The sequence below is a fragment of the Pelophylax lessonae genome, assembly GCF_965119305.1.
Source record: "Pelophylax lessonae genome assembly, chromosome: 4".
In the NCBI taxonomy this organism is placed as follows: Eukaryota; Metazoa; Chordata; class Amphibia; order Anura; family Ranidae; genus Pelophylax; species Pelophylax lessonae.
This window is the reverse complement of record NC_138771.1, coordinates 165,415,722-165,432,792: the sequence shown is the minus strand read 5'-3', so window position 1 is coordinate 165,432,792 and position 17,071 is coordinate 165,415,722. Positions and strand designations below refer to the sequence as shown.

General features: G+C 46.3%; 1 protein-coding gene across 1 annotated transcript in view; it reads right to left on the bottom strand.

The window, feature by feature from the left end:
- COPG2 (COPI coat complex subunit gamma 2) overlaps positions 1–17,071 on the bottom strand; it is a 120,071-nt gene that overhangs the window by 52,998 nt on the left and 50,002 nt on the right. The window contains exons 8-10 of the mRNA XM_082255985.1: positions 15,393–15,479; positions 14,012–14,169; positions 11,658–11,791 (exon numbers count right to left, since the gene is read on the bottom strand). Of these exons, the coding sequence (XP_082112111.1) occupies positions 11,658–11,791; positions 14,012–14,169; positions 15,393–15,479 (379 nt within the window). The remainder of the gene's footprint in view (positions 1–11,657; positions 11,792–14,011; positions 14,170–15,392; positions 15,480–17,071) is intronic.

The window sequence follows — 17,071 nt, the reverse complement described above, 5'->3', positions numbered from 1 at the left end:
GGCAAAGGCTCCTTCCGAGGAGGGACCAGGTGTCGCACCCCTTGGACAAAAGTGCCAACCAGAGAATTAGACGCCACAGGGCGTTGAAAGAGAACGGCCAGTGCAGAAATCTGACCCTTAATCGTGGCCAACGCCAAACGCTGGTCCACACCCGTTTGAAGGAAAGACAACACCCGAGACACCGAGTATGAGCGGGGGGAAAACCCCCTGGACTCACACCAGGCAAAATAGGCCTTCCAAGTACGGTAGTAAATCTTCCCAGAAGAGGCCTTTCTAGCATTGATCAAAGTATGAATGACCTCCGGGGAGAGACCCCTATCCTTCAGGACCTCGGTTTCAACAGCCAGGCCGTCAAAGCCAGCGACTGTAAAGCAGGATGGAATATCGGTCCTTGAGACAGAAGATCTTCTCGAAGAGGCAGACGCCATGGAGCGTCGACCGCCAGATTCACGAGGTCTGCGTACCAAGACCGGCGGGGCCAGTCTGGCGCCACCAGAATCACCGTGAGCGGTTCCGAGGACAAACTGCGAAGAACCCAGGATAGCAACTGAATCGGTGGGAATGCATACATCAGTCGATACTGATGCCACGGAGCCACTAACGCGTCTGACGCGTCTGCCCGAGGATCGCGCGTCCTTGCCACAAACCTTTCCACCTTGTTGTTCAGATGAGACGCGAACAGGTCCACATCTGGGAGACCCCACTTCGCGCACAACATCTGGAAGACATCCGGGTGGAGCGACCATTCCCCCTGGTCCAGAGACTGGCGACTCAGATAATCCGCTTGCCAGTTCTCCACCCCCGGAATGTGAACCGCCGTGATCGCCGGGACGTGCGTCTCGGCCCAGGACAGAATATCGGCCTCTTCCCGAGCCGCTCGGGCACTCCTGGTGCCCCCTTGGTGGTTGATGTAGGCCACCGCTGTGGCATTGTCCGTCTGCACCCGAAACGGACGTCCCAGAAGCCTGTCCGTCCAACGTTGAAGGCAGAGATTTATCGCCCGCAATTCCAGAATGTTGATCGGAAGGGAGGATTCCCCCTCCGACCAAGTACCCTGGGCGGACAGAACGCCCAGAACACCACCCCAGCCCGACAGGCTGGCATCCGTGGTGATCACCGTCCATGAAAGCGGACGAAAAGACTTGCCCCCCGACACTGCCGGGGACTGGAGCCACCACAGAAGATCCCTTCTGGTGCGAGGACTCAACAAGATCTGAAGATCCAGAGATTGTGGTCACCCGTCCCACCTGGACAGGATCTCCACCTGGAGACCCCTCGTGTGAAACTGGGCAAAGGGAATCGCCTCGAAAGCCGAGACCATCAAACCTAGACACCGCATGCCCGTCCGGAGGGATGAGCACGGAACGTCCCGAAGGGACCTGACTTCGTCCTGAAGTGTCCTGAGCTTGTCCTCCGGTAGGAAGACCTTCGCCTGAACAGAGTCCAGGATCATTCCCAGATAGGGAAGACGAACCGACGGGCACAGCGTCGATTTTGGGAAGTTTATCGTCCAACCAAACTCCTGCAGAGTCTGCATCGTGACGGACAGGTCCTTCACCAGACCCTGACTGGTCGCAGACCGAACCAGAATGTCGTCCAGATACCCCAGGATTGAGATACCCTGGGCTCTCAATAAGGCCAGAACCGGTGCAAGCACCTTGGTGAACACCCGCGGAGCCGAAGCGAGACCGAAGGGTAACACCACGAATTGGTAATGATCCTCCGCAATGGCGAATCGAAGGTACCTCTGGTGACCCTCGAAAATGGGGATGTGAAGATACGCATCCTTCAAGTCGATGGATGCCATGAATTCTCCCGGAACTAGAGCAGCCACCATCGAGCGCAGGGATTCCATGCGGAACTTGCGAATCCGCACAAAGCGGTTCAGAGCTTTCAAGTCCAGAATCGGACGTACCTTGCCCTCCTTTCTGGGCACAGTGAACAGATTGGAATAAAACCCCCGAAATCTGTCCCGATGAGGCACCGGAACCACCACTCCCTGAGCCCGCAGGTCCCGCACCGCCAGGTGCAGATCCCGCAAACGCTCCGGAGACAGTTGAAGATTTGAGGGAAAAAACCTGTTCGCCGGCCGAGACAGGAACTCGATCTTGTACCCGGACCGAACGATCTCCTGAACCCACCTGTCCCGAACGCGGGCCAGCCAGGGTTGAAGAAAACCGAGCAAACGTCCCCCCACCCCAGAACTGGGTGAGGGCGTCCCTTCAGGCCGCGTTGTTATGGGCAGCGGACCCGGACTGGCCGGACTTCTGCTTACCTGCCCACGGTTTCTTTTGGGAGCCTTGACCCTTGAAGGGCTTGCCCTTATAGTGCGACCGAAAGGCACGAAAGGACCCCTGAGAGGGCCTAAACGAAGCATGCTTCTTACCTTGAGCACCCTTAGCCTTGTGAGATTGGGGCAAGAGCGTGCTCTTACCCCCAGAGATCCCCTTAATCAGCGTATCCAGTGAGTCGCCAAAAAGGCGAGATCCCGTATAGGGCAAATTAGCCAAAGTCTTGGGAGAAGATTGGTCCACAGACCAACATTTCAGCCAAATCAAACGGCGTGTCAACACCGCCACGCTGTGTACACGTGCAGCCAAAGGAATTACATCTAATTCCGCATCACACAAATACATGACACCCTGATGAATCTGATCCACCATAGCCAATGTTGTCGGCGGGGCAGAATCAGCCACCAGGACGTGCCTGAGTACCTGCGTCCAATCCGCGACAGCCTGAGCTGCCATAAGGGAAGCAAAAATAGCTTTTAGCATGGAACCGGTAACCGAGTAAGTATGGCGGGCAAGAGACTCCAGTCTCCTGTCCGTAGGGTCCCGGAACACCGGGGTATCCTCTGCCGGAATCGCAGTGGAATTATTCAAAACCGCCACCGCGTGATCCACCGGAGGTGGTACACACCAGTGTTCATCAGTGGCGGGCGTGAAAGGATAACGCAGCTTGAACCTACTTGGCACAGCAAAAGGCTTTTTTAGATTGCGCCATTGTTCACTAACAGCGCGCTGAAAATCCTCAGTGCAAGGAAAAACCTGCGATGTTTTGCGTCTCCGCTGTGTCCCATAAGAAGCCAGAACGGCAGGCGGACACGGTTCCTCCTGTAAATGCAGCGTTTGATAGAAGCAACCAATTCATCCATGATTGCAAGCTCTTCAGACAAGCCAGGGGGGGAATCATCAACCCCTTCAACCTCTGCCTCCCCTTCCGACCCTGCAAAGTCCAGGGACGAACGGGACCCCGATAAGGGGACCCCAGCCATAGCAGCCCCATCACCATCGCCTTCTGAATCAGAGGAGATTGAAACTCTGGGCCGTTTTGTGGATTGAGCAGGCACAAGAATCTGTACCTGAGCAGCCAGGTTAGCCACAATGGTGGCCAAATCGCCCCCCTCAGGGGAAACAGCAGCAGCCCCTTGGCCTCCCAGTAAAGTGGGAGGAAATTTGCTTTCCTGAGAATCCATGCCCCCAAAAGTTTGCAGGATAAAAAAGGGTAACTGCCCCTTTAAAAGCGCGGCGAGTGCAGCCCATCGCACACACACACCAGCACAAGCCGACCCCCACAGAGAAAAGTACAAATTCAGGCAAGGAATACAGGAATAAAGAGGGTAAAAACCTGGAGAGATCACTGCTGCTGCTGTATCGATCATTGTGTGCCCAGGGAAAAGGAAGTGATGCAATCAAGGCCGCTCCTATAAAGCCTATGGAAGGCTACAAAAAAATGGCCGCCGGGGGAGGAAGTAAAGGCAGAGATCCTGCAGTGCTAACATGAGGCCGGAGCGATCGCCGCCAAAATGGCGGCGCTTGGCGCCAAAAACGCCGCTCCCCGCACACAGTAAAACACCATCACACGCCTGCAGTATAATAAAAAATGGCGGACCGCAGCAGCGGCCGCCGCATGTATGCACAAACACGATCAAATCATGCCCCGCAGCATACAGCCTGTCACACAGTAATAAAAGCACACAGTCTGAACACAGAAACAGTGCAGTATGGCCCCCCTCCTTGCAGTCCACAGAATGCAGCCAAAACAGATAGGGAGTCCAATAGTGTGTACAGAAACAGGGTTACACAGTCCCAGACTGACACCCCCTAAACAGACAGGTCCCCCACACAGATACACTTACCTTCTAAATGGCGTGGGGATCCCGCCCAAGCGATCAAGCCGCTGCACAGAAGACAGGGAGAGTCGCAGCCAGGACGCAGCAAAACTGCGGTGCGAAACCGTATGGCGTCCAGTGAGGTAGCCACCTCACCGCAGCATCCCTGCAGCGAACAGGGATGGGTCGTTCACACATGCCAGGAAAAAACCTGACTGAACGCTCGATGGCAGGCTGGGAAGCCACTGACCCACAACCTGCGACCAGGGGGGCCAGCCCGAGACCCAGCCCGCACGATCCTCTTCATCAGAAGAACTAACTAAAGCTGAAGAAACAAACAGCTAAGTAAAGATAGAGAAAAAACACTCAAATAAAATCAAAAAGAAGATAAAGGCTGAGACAAGAAGCCCCAGCACAGAAACAGCCTGCTAACTAATGAAAGCTAGACAATGAAACTGAGGTATGGATACAGGAAGCAGGAGGGTATTGACTGAGGGGACCACCCCCTGGGGGTGGGATATGCTAAAAGCTTTAATATTGACATATTCTGTTGCCTAGCTACTCCTACGGAGAAAAGGTCAATTACCCCATTGTGACGAATATGGAGAGGCGGCGACTGTCGGAGGACGTAAGAGAAATGGGATTTTTGATTTACAGCAAAATCCTCTTCTCTGATGTTCATTGACGGACACAGCTCCTGTCATTCTTGATCATTTGGTTATAATGCCCCTTACATGAGTACTAGGCAGAAAAAACTTCTGGATACACCCATGGGCAGTCCCGGGGGGTATACTACCTCTCCCTGCTATAGTCACTCAGTTTTGTTACAGTGTCAGGAGAATTATAACTCCACAGAGGGGTGGGTGCTGTGTCCGTCAATGAACATCAGAGAAATGGATTTTATGGTAAGTCAAAAATCACATTTTCTCTTTCGTTCATTGACGGACATAGCTCCTGTCATTCTTGACCATTGGGACGTCCCAAAGCAGTGTCAAACATGAGGGGTGGGAGGGGGCGTGGCTTGGATGTAGAGCGTGGTGGACATTCGCTCTGAGAGCTCCTCACATCCTGATTAAATCCGACCTTTCTCCTGAAATAGGCTACCACTTTAACTTCCTCGGGCATGGTAAGCTAACCGGGACTACTGTGTCTGGCTAGATGTTGTCAAAAAGACGCTTTGCTGTGCAACAGCTGCAAAAACGGGCCTAGGCCCCCGGCGCCAGCGTGTTCAGACGCCATTTTGGCAGAGAGGCTCCATGCGCTCCTGACGTAGATGGAAGCGGCGCGCCTCTCTGAGCCCTCTCCTGGCACCTCGGATCGTACCCTGGACATGGACACAGAGGTCAATTTGCAAGCCATCGAACACAGCAAGACTTCATTACTGGTTCGTATATAGACCAATTAGCAGAAGAATGCAATTTGATCCCCAAAATCCAGGGCCGCCTTGCTGAAACAGCCAGATCTCCACTACAGAAGATACCAATGCCCAACACACTGGCCTTATTAACTCTCTCCAACGCATGGTACAATTGCTGGTGGCTAAATCCGACGATGCCGAGAATCGTATGTGGTGGAACAACGTTCATGTACTGGGCCTACCAGAGGGACCGGAGGGAGATGTGCCGGCTGACTTCGCTGAGGTATTTTTTAATATTATACAAAAAATTTGTCACCACAGAGTGGCCCTGTGGACACTAATAATGTAAACTGTGCCTCATCCTGAATTACATGAACAAATTAAAAACATTGATGGACTTTAGTGGCACAACATACCCTTACAACAGTATTTATTATTAAAAATATTTCTTTATTGATTGTACAAAAAAACCTCACGTCTACAGTAATAAGTTTATTTATAAAAACAATACTTTCTCCGTAGATGGGATAGGATTCCTTTGCACATGTCCAGGATCCTTAATGCCTCCTGTGATTGCTTTACTTGTCTTACTATATGGTTTTGTAAGTAACACACTACTTTATAGACTCATAGACTTTTGAATGTAAAGTTCTAGTTCTTAAATACAAACTGTGGTGTATACATTTCAAAATGTGAGTTTTCTCTTTTTTTGTAGAGAAATAATGCTCAGCTTTATGATAAGATTCTCCTGAGGAAGCACTATTGAGTGCGAAATTTAATTGAGCTTCTCCAATCTTCTATTATTGGGACCTACCATCTGGCTATAGGCCACCATTTTTTGCTCTATGGTTTGGTGTTAGACCATTATAGTATACTGTCTTTTGAGTGGTTATTACATATCCAGGTTTGAGGGTCGATTTTAGTGCTGGGCTAAGTATCTACGGAGAAAGTATTTTTTTTATAAATTGATTTATTAATGTAGATGTGAGGCTTTATGTACAATCAATAAAGAAATATTTTTAATAATCAATACTGTTGTAAGGTTATGTTGTGCCACTAAAGTCCATCAATTTTTTTTATTTGTTGAGGTATTTTTTAAAACCATCCTGGGCATGCAAGATGTATCCCCTACTTAGGTGGTTGAGAGGGCCCATAGGGTGCCCACCTGGAAGAGGATCCCGAGGGCACCCCCAGACCATTTGTGGTCCGCTTCTTAAACTACAGGGATAGGGACGGAATCCTCAGCGAGGCACGGAAGAACCCTGAGCTTAGATTTGAAAACACCTCTATCCAGATATATGCAGACTTCTCGGCAGAGCTGCAAAAGAAGCGCAAATCCTTCACAGAAATCCGACGGAAGCTACGAGAGAAAGGGGTGCAATATGGCATGTTGTACCCCAGCTGGCTCAGAGTTACTCATGATGGCACAGTATGTTTTTTTCAACATCCCGGAAGATGCAGATTCATGGTTAGCATCAATTTGTTAATGCGGCTAAAAACACATCAGGTTTACTCTCCACCATCTTTTTGTCTCTGTTTTTTGTCCTTTGCCATCTGTTTCTGCATGAAATTGTAGACGCTTGTAGACGCTCTTCATAGTCAAGGTCCTCCAATCAACTAAACTAATTAGGGGATTGGAGGACCTTGACTATGAAGAGCGTCTACAATCGCTCGATTTATTCTCCCTGGAGAAGAGACGTCTGAGGGGGGACATGATAGCAATTTATAAATATCTTAATGGGGATCCCAGCTTAGAAAAAAAGCTGTTCATTCGAAGGGATTGCATGAGGACTCGAGGGCATACAATGCGATTAGAGGAGAAGCGTTTTAACCTCAGGCAACGCGGGGGGTTCTTTACTGTTAGGGCAACAAGATTGTGGAATTCTCTACCACAAGAGGTGGTTTCTGCGGGTAGTATGGTGGCTTTCAAAAGACTCTTAGACTTACATCTCAAGGATCAGAACATTCAGGGGTATGGGAGATGATTACAGCCACACATGCCTACACAGGTTGAACTGGATGGACTATTGTCTTTATTCAACCTCACCTACTATGTAACTATGTAACTATGTAACTATGAAATACTATACATTTGGAGTGTGACCCCATTATGACACCCTCATCACCTACGCCATCAGGTTTGGTGGTCCCTCAGCATGCCATACCTATACTTACAACTTCGCCTTCCTGCATCCTTGCTGAAGAGGAGTTCTCCCTTGCTGGACGTTCTTATCCTGTTTTTTGTTGATAACTAACATTTTCGTATATGTCCTTTTCATGTTCAAACGTTGGTTGGTTGTGACTGTCCCCACGGATACAGCCCTCAAAGTCTAGCTTCAGAATCAGAACTCCAATAGAACAAACTGTTATTATTGATTTGTTTCTTCTTATTTGGTTTTTGGACATTTTTTATTGGTGTTTTTTCTTTTTTTTTTCCATCACATGTTCTACACCTTGAAGTTTTAGACTGCTTTGAATCGAGTTACAGGGATGAAGCTGACCGGTGAGGGTCAGTATTTTTTGCTTGCTGTTACTAACTTCTGCTCCTACAGGGTCTTTTGTGCTGCTCCACTTCATTTTTATGATGCAAATATGTATAACGTTCTAGTTCTCTATATATTATGTGATCATTGTGGTAGGTAGCGTGGTCGCCCCCCCCCCCCCCTATCCTCTCCCCATCCTCGCATATCCCCTTCATTTATATTATGGATACACAGTTTAAATTGATTTCATGGAATGTGCGGGGTCTCAATGACAAAGTCAAGCGCGCCCTTATGTTCAAGTACTTACAAACACAAACCACACATTCATTTTCTCCAAGAAATACATTTGTTGGGCAGCAAAACGTTGGCCCTTCGCAAACCCTAGGTGAGGCAATCCTTCCACCCCACCTACTCAAATTATGCTAGGGGGGTGTCTATTTCATTGAACAATCCTTGCACTGTACTGTTGAGAAGGTCATTACGGACCCCAAGGGCCAATACATTATACTTCTCTTGGATATTGGAGCCCAACTGTATGCTTTTGTAAACTTATATGTACCCCCACCCTTTTCTAGCTCTATTCTAGATCATATTAATGATCAATTGGCACCCTTCTCCACTCATAGGGTCATTGTGGCTGGCGACTTCAATAACATCCTCGATGGGAATATGGATACCTCCAATGTAGACTACCGAACCCAGACCTTTTGCATTGGGCTTCGACCCTGCAGCTAGCCGAATTGTGGAGGTGGAATAACCCCCATCTCAGGCGCTTCTCCCACCTTTCTGCGACCCATCGCTCGGGGTCTAGGATTGACCTCACTTTTTGTCCATCTACCAATGCCTTTTGACGTTTCGACAACATACTTGCCAGCAGGGCTTTCGGACCATTCCCCATTTGAGGTCATCCTGCGCCTTGTCGGTGGGAGGGGTGGTTGGAGGCTAAATAGTCGCTGGCTACAGGACCCTAGTGTAGTCAAGTCTACGAAGGGAAAGATTGCACAATACTGGGAAATCAACAAGAATTCCTTTCCCCCTTCTGGTGGGTTGGGAGATTTTTAAGGCCACTATTCGAGGAGAATATATTTCAGTAATCAAATCGGCCAGGGTGGAGTGTGCTGTGGAGTTGGTGATACTAGAGGACAAGGTCAGTGAGGCTGAGTCGGTGTTTGCCCCTGAGTCCACTCCAGGGGCCTACTCTTCCCTGGCTCAGGGCCTTGTCTCTTCACCTTACTACCGCCACCACAGCGGAAGCACAATCTTTTAGACCTCTGCTATTTGAATCCGGTGATAGGAATGGGAGGCTTTTGGCAAACCTGGTGGCTGATCCCAAGTATCAAACGTCTGTCCCTCTCATTCAGACTTGCAGGGGAGGGGTAACCACTGACCCTGATGAGATTTTGTTAGAATTTAGGAACTAATACTACCCAGGACAAGAGTCCACCCCAGGACCCACACTCATTAGACCTGATATGCATTCCCGTTCATCCTCCAGATTGTACACGTCCTATGCCCCCAATCTCATTCTAGGAGCCGCCATGAACACTGCACTTACCTGAATCCCACGCTTCTGGCCCGGCAGGGTGAACGGGAATAGTACTATGTAAAAGTGATGTTCTGTTATGCGTTTTCTTTTTGGGTTTCTTGAAAGATATTCACTTACCGTTTGCAATGTCTTACCTATCCGTATGTTTTATGGAGTGGATTGTTGCCAAATGTAAGACAGATGCACAATAACTATTACGAGAAACTTTACCAGTTGCCATTGTCTCCTCCTTCCACTGGGATGTATGCCGCGTTAGGCGAGTTGCAGCAGGGGAGGACGTGGCTTTTCTCGATGCTGATTTCTCAGTTGAGGAGATCGAGGCGGCTATTCGCCCTCTCCCCCTCACAGAAAACCCCCGGGACCAGATGGCCCTCTGGGGGACTGGTATAAGATGTATCTCTCCGAATTGGCCCCTAGACTGTCTAGAGTTGGGTACCTTGCCGGACTCCATGCCTCAAGCCCATATCGTATTAATACATAAACCTGGGAAGGATGCCACCTTGTGCTCTGCATACAGACCAATCTCGCTCCTAAATTATGACCTTAAAATCTAAACTAAAATTCTAGCCACCAGGATGATGGAGGTCCTCCGGTTCTTAATCAATATAGACCAGACTGGTTTCATGCTGGGTAAATCCACAGACATCAATATCCCCAGAGTTTATACCCATCTTCAGCTGACATCGAAGCGCTAAATCTAGAGAAGGCATTTGACTCAGTCGCCTGGCCTTACATGGAAGAGGCACTCAGGATTTTTGGTTTTGGCCCCATCTTTCGCAAATGGATAGCCATTTTGTACCAGAGGCTTCAGGCCCAGATCAAACAGGGTTGCCCACTATCACCAGCCCTGTTTTCCCTTGTGGTGGAGCCCCTGGCTTCGGCCATCAGATGCTCAGGAGCGGTCAGGGGGGTGCGGGTCAGTTCCCTGGAGGAAAAGATAGCTCTCTATGCTGACAATTATCATCCTTTTTCTCCAGGATCCCGGGCCCTCCCTCTGGGCCGCTTTGGGCCTTCTTTCGGAAATTTACCGAAATGTCTGGGCTCAGGGTTAAATTGGGATAAGATCCTAATACTTCCGATAGATGACGAAACCTTACATACAGCGGACCAGTCCTTACCCCTGTGTTGGGTGAACAGGATGAGATACTTGTGTATCTATATCTCCCCAAGATCCGAGATTTTTGTGATATAAATGTATCTCCCATCCTACAATTGTTTAAAACCAAACTGAAGGCCTGGGCTAATCTTCCCTTGACATTTATTGTCAAGATCATCCTGATTAAAATTAAACTGCTACCACGGGAGGAGGGGAACCCAGAGGTTCTACAGTCCTAAGGAGGGGCCCACCGTTCAACCCAAAACCCTCCAGGGGCAGAAGGGGGACAGCTACCCACCATACCATGAACCAGGTGGGCACCGCTCCAGACAGATCCTCCTCTGCTCACCGAGGAGTAAGATTAATAGTAAGATTAAAAGAAAAACACTATGATTCTAATTTGGTACCAATTTTGTTTTCTTCTCGGATTACATACAGATGGCTTTTCCCAAGTACATCGTTTTTACTGCCTTTTGAGTCATAATGTACAGCTGCTCAAGCAGTAATAGGCTGTGTTTGACTTGGGTTGCCTGCAATGCAATCACATTTGAATAAGTCCTTTTGCATCCAAAGGAACACAAAGAAAAGTAGGTTTAATGCAGCCTCAGAATGGACATCCAAACTGTACTAATAAAGTTTCATATACACATCACACAGCAAAACAACGGCTGTTTATGCAAGCACTAAAGCCAGGTATACACAGGCCAAATGCCGGGAGACAATGGGTGGTTAAAAAAAAAAAAAAAAAAAACATTCTGCCATTGTGTATAATCAGTCTGTTCGTGCATGCTGGAGAACCAGCATCCAACCGACTCCTGATCAGTGCTCTCAGCCAATGGCAGAGAGCACTGATCAGAGTGTTCTGGTGGGGGAGGTGGCCATCCTCCTGTCAGAACACAACAGTTCAGCAGGGGAGATCGCTGAACTAACCTTGCATGGTAAGTACAGCGACTCTAACCGGAGCCGGCCATTTTTTCATTCAACCCGCAGGGCTGAACGAAAAAAAAAAATGAATAGTATGTACTTGGCATAAGCCTGTTTGAAGCAAATCGATGGTCTCTTACCTGAAACAGCTGGGGCTAGTTCTCTTGCACTGCAGTTGGGCAAGTGAATGATGGCTGAGGCTGCCTCATAGATCACCATTTCATGTTTGTTCCGAAGGCAACTTTCAATAAAGTCAAACAAGGGACTGTTGTGCCTATATACACACAAAAATAATACATGAATAATGAACTACAAAAGAAAAGGCTACTAAAAAATAAAAATGGGGCAAGTTGGTGTGGGGATAGGATAACTAAGAAATCAAGATCACAAAAACTCAAAACGTTGCAAAATAATAGAAAAAAAAACCCACAATCTTTAAAGTGGTTGTAAAGGCTGGAGGTTTTTTACCTTCATGCATTCTATGCATGGAGGTTAAAAACCTTCTTTGTGCAGCAACCCCCCAATACCTACCTGAGCCCCACCTCAATCCCGCGATGTGCATGACAGCAGCAGGCGCCATTGGCTAACTGGTAATTTCGCAGTCATGCAACGCTGTACCCAAACAAAATTTATATACATTTTTTTACACAAATAAAGCTTTCTTTTGGTGGCATTTGATCACCGCTGGGGTTTTTTTTTTTTTGCAATATAAATAAAAAAAAAAAAAAAAGACTAAAAAATTTGGAAAAACACACATTTTTTACTTTCTGCTATAAAACATATCCAATAAAAAAAAAATATATATTTGACCAAAATGCATTCGACTAAATGTTTTAAAAAAAATACAAAATACTTAATAAGTGTATACTAATTGGTTTGTGTGAAAGTTATAATGCATACAAACTATATAATATATATATTGGAATTTTTATTTATTTTGATAATACTACTGGGGGCAATCAGAGACCTATAATGGGACAGCGATAAAGCGGTGTGCAATCTGACACTAACGCTGGAGATAGCTGACTAACCGCCACTGACATTAATACAGTGATCAGTGATAATGCTATACGCTGTCATTGTACTAATGACACTGGCTGGGAAGGGTTTAACATCTAGGGTGATCAAGGGGTTAAATATGTGCCTAACTATGTGTAATGTGTAACAAGTGTGCTGATTTTTACTACTGACAGATTTCTCCCTCTGTACAGAGCTCTGGGAAGCCGAGCCAGCTGCCAGTCCAGGCATCTTGGTAGATCCTGACAAAGTCGGGATCTCTTTAGAACCTGGACCGACTAAGTGACGTCAGCCGATAACAGACTGTAGCCCGCTATCGGCTAAAATTGGGTCACAGAAGTGCAGAACGAAGTGGCCATACTTCTCATTTAAGTATGACTTAGGTACGTTTTAACCACAAAAGTAGAACAAGCATGCTGTAAATGAGGGTCAGAAAAGTGTCAAAAGACCTTATCTCTATACTTGTTCTTTAGTCAGACACTCACAGCAAGAGGCCTAGAATTCTTAAAACAAACAGTTTGGCCCTGAAAGCATTCATTATTTTCTCAAAACAGAGTTCCATAAAGAGCAGGCATGGCACCACAAGGTGCTTGATATTACTTTTTACCAATCATTAGATGTGGCAGCTACATTTATTTTCTTTTTATAAAAGCTTTTTCATCTGGTGATCTGGCGAGTAACACAACTCCAGTAATAAAGTGCCACCACTCTGGATGAAGGAGCACAGGGGGCAGCTTTTGACAGCAGCACTGCCCATCTTAGGGGAGGTGTTAGATGTACTAGCAGATTTAAATATACTAACAAATTGAAGCCAATTTCAAGCACATACTTTATAAGCAGTTACAGCAGTTTTGTTCCTTTTGGGAAGATGGTATTACATCAATTAAAAAAAGTTTATTAAAAATAATATTGTAAGCACCCCTGTCAGTGGAAAATGGTTGGCTCGTCCTGTTAACTGCTATATCTGCAAGAAAGCTTGCTCTGATGAAAAACAAAAAAGACTTAGGGACTAGATCACCAGGTGAAAATAAAGGAAAAGAAACCTAGAAAAAGAAAACTAAACAACATCACATCTAAGAATTGGTAAGAAGCATTATAATAAATGTTTGCGTTTGGGTTTAATACCGCTTTAAACACCAGAAAACCATCTTCTATGTGTTTTATTTGTTACTAAGGACTTAACTTCTGACTTTGCTAAAAACTGCACATGCTAAATGTTCATTCCACTGCCATTTATCACTGGGCAATGAGAAGCTCTCATTGGGGACTTTGCCATTTTGCGTCAGTCCATCAAGGCTCTACTCAACTGCTGTGTAGTCTGCAGAAAGATCCAGGGTCTGGATGCACTGTTTGCCAGAGGTGTCTGGATCAAAAGACTTTTGTAAAAGTATTCACATATATCCATTACAACTGCACAGTAAACTATTTGACTGGAGTTCCATTTTAAAATGCTCAATATGAAGACAATTCAGCTTACCCTTCATCAGACTCCTCTAGTAACCGGCTAGCAATTCGAATCAGCATACAGTATGCAAATGGAGATTTCAGTCCAGATTTAGTAAACTTATTTATCATTTTGGCCACGGCCAGACGATCATTCTTCCTCAGATAGTAGAGAAGTCCCAATGCATGATACTGTTATAAAGGCAACAAAGTTGTTGGTCACCATTAAAATAAAAAAATAAAATAATACATATACACATACATTACACACACACACACACACACACACATACATACATACATACATACATATATATATATATACACACACACACACACATACACTTTCTCATGACATGGCAGAAAAACATAAATGCTTAAATAAATGCTTCACCCTGCTTCAGTGACATAGAAACATAGAAACATAGAAACATAGAATGTGTCGGCAGATAAGAACCATTTGGCCCATCTAGTCTGCCCAATATATCTGAATCTGAATCCTATGAATAGTCCCTGGCCCTATCTTATATGAAGGATAGTGACCATCAATGCAGCCTCACCAGTGCCCATCCATGCAGCTTGATCAGTGCCCATCAACGCGCCTTAAAAGTGCGCATCAAGGCAGCCTGATCAGTGCCCATCAATGCAGCCTCACCAGTGCCCATCAGCGCAGCCTGACCAGTACAGGGGATCAGAGAGAGAAGAGGAAGAGGAGAGCCGGCCGGATCATCACACAGAGCGGGGATCGCCCACTGTGACAGCTTTGATTTGAAATGCACGTCGCTCGCCGTCACACAAAGTCCAGCCTCGTGGACCGGCTCCCATGATTGACATCACACGTCCCCGAATTGGATCAGTGTGCTGTCTATCAAAGCAGTCAGTCCAGGTGGTGGGAATTTGTGTGATTGCGAGCACCGCGTGATTAAAATCTCCTCCCCTGGCCAATCGCTGGGAGAACGCCTCCCATTGCAGGGGCAACAGCTGTACACTCCTTCACCCTCCCCTATCATACATGTGCCTCCTGGAGGACTTTCAAGGTCTGCAAGAGAGCTGAAGGGTGTTACGTGCACCTATCCTATTCCATGTGTAGTAGGCATCATCCTATGTGTAGTAAGCATCATCTGTAAACTTCTGAAGAACAAGTGAATTGATCCATTTCTAGCCAAGGAGAACTGCACAAGGCAGCCACTGCATTAATGACAGGATGCACGGGAGCGCAATTAATTCTGCACACGCTAATCAATGGGAGTTATAGCTGCCTGCTGCATGCTGGTAAGTCCCATAGCTCAGCAACCAGATCTGGAGGCTTCATGATTACAGTAAACTTTAGTCAAATTTAGAATTAAAGTATATTTTTAAAAAACGAATGACTGTATACACTGGAAATATGGTTTATGCTAAATGCATAAATGTACCTGGACCATGATGTTGTCACTAGAAGCAGCTTCCTGTGCCTCGTTGATCCATCTTTTCACCACATCATAGCTTATTTTCATCATATGCTAAAATGATAAAGTACAGAGGGGTGACTTATGAACAAATCATTTACATCACACGATATACAATACTGCAATACTGATCTAAAATTACCTTTAGAAAATATCCAACTGTCTACTAAGGTTTATTTTAGGGGTGCACAACTCTGATCACTGTGGGACAATGAAGAAAAGGGCAGGCTGCAGGGTTTTAGAAAGTAGATGTGGCCAACACATTGGTCCAACATCTCTGCTACCCAACCTTTGTATTGTGACTTCAATTCTTAATGGTAAAGTGAGCATTACTAAAGTGGGGTACACATTATAAGAAAATTGTGCAAACGATCGTCCCATTTTCTTCATTGTTTCATTGCAAATCGAAACCGATGAACGAAAATTCGTACGACGAAGGCTTTTTTTTTGGTTGTTTATTGTTTCTGATCATGTGCATTCTTTTTCTGATTTTTCTTGTAAAAAAATCGTATGAAAATGGTACACATTAAACGAAAATAGTTTGTTTTTTTCTGTACGAGAACAATTTTGGAGTTTGTCCCTTCGAGAATTTTCTAAGTGGGCCATCAGTCTATACAGTTATGTGCCGTGTATCTCTCAGCATTATTCCACGACACTGTAATCCTGCAAGTGTACTGACCAATCATCAGTTCCTGAAAAAATCCATGTGACTAGGTACATCAAAGAGGTTCACAAACTGACATACAGCATCACAAATTGCTAAGGGGGGATTAAAGCTCCATGGGAACTGCTAAATAAAACCAAGGCTTGATTTAATCTTGTTGAGCATGTGCGAGATTTCTACACGGGTGTACAAGTAGAGTGGAAGTTTGGGTGGAGAAGAGAGCACGAGGATTCCACAAATATGGCGGTGGCTTCAGGCGGAACGGCTACAATTAAATTAAGCTGTATAAATTGTAAGAACAATTACATGCCACTCTAGATTGTGTGTTGGAAAGTGCTTTTAATTGTGGTATTTAGCTTTAAGTGCCTTACTTGGATTAAGTTTACTACCGCTTAAAGTGATATTAAAGGCTTTTTTTTTTTTTAAATATCACACATGTCATACTCACCTGCTCTGTGCAGTGGTTTGGCACAGAGCAGCCCCAATCCTCCTCTTCTCGGGTCCCTCGACAGCGCTCCTGGCCCCTGCCTCCTGCCCAGTGCCGCCGTAGCAAGCTTTTGCATGAAGGGCACCCAAGCAGGCTCGCTCACGAGCTGCAGCTCTGCGTGTTCATTCACACACAGCCATTGCTTGGCCCCGCCCCTCTCCCCCCACACTGGCTGTGATTGACAGCAACGGGAGCCAATGGTGAGGGAGATCCCCCGGAGAGCCAAGGCTCTTGTGCACATCGCAGGATCAGGTAAAAAAAATATTAAGCCTTTAGAACCACTTTAAGCCTATTTTTTTGACAGCAACATTTTAGGATAGATCAATTTAACACAGAATAATAACTCTTGCCTCGCCACAAAGTTTAAAAACACTTACTTTTACAGTGCATCCTCCACTCCCTGAACATCCGGATGGGGTGGTGTGCATACCATCTCTCGTTACAAATCTGTAGACTACATGTTACATCAGCTTTTGTGCCTGCATTAATAAAATT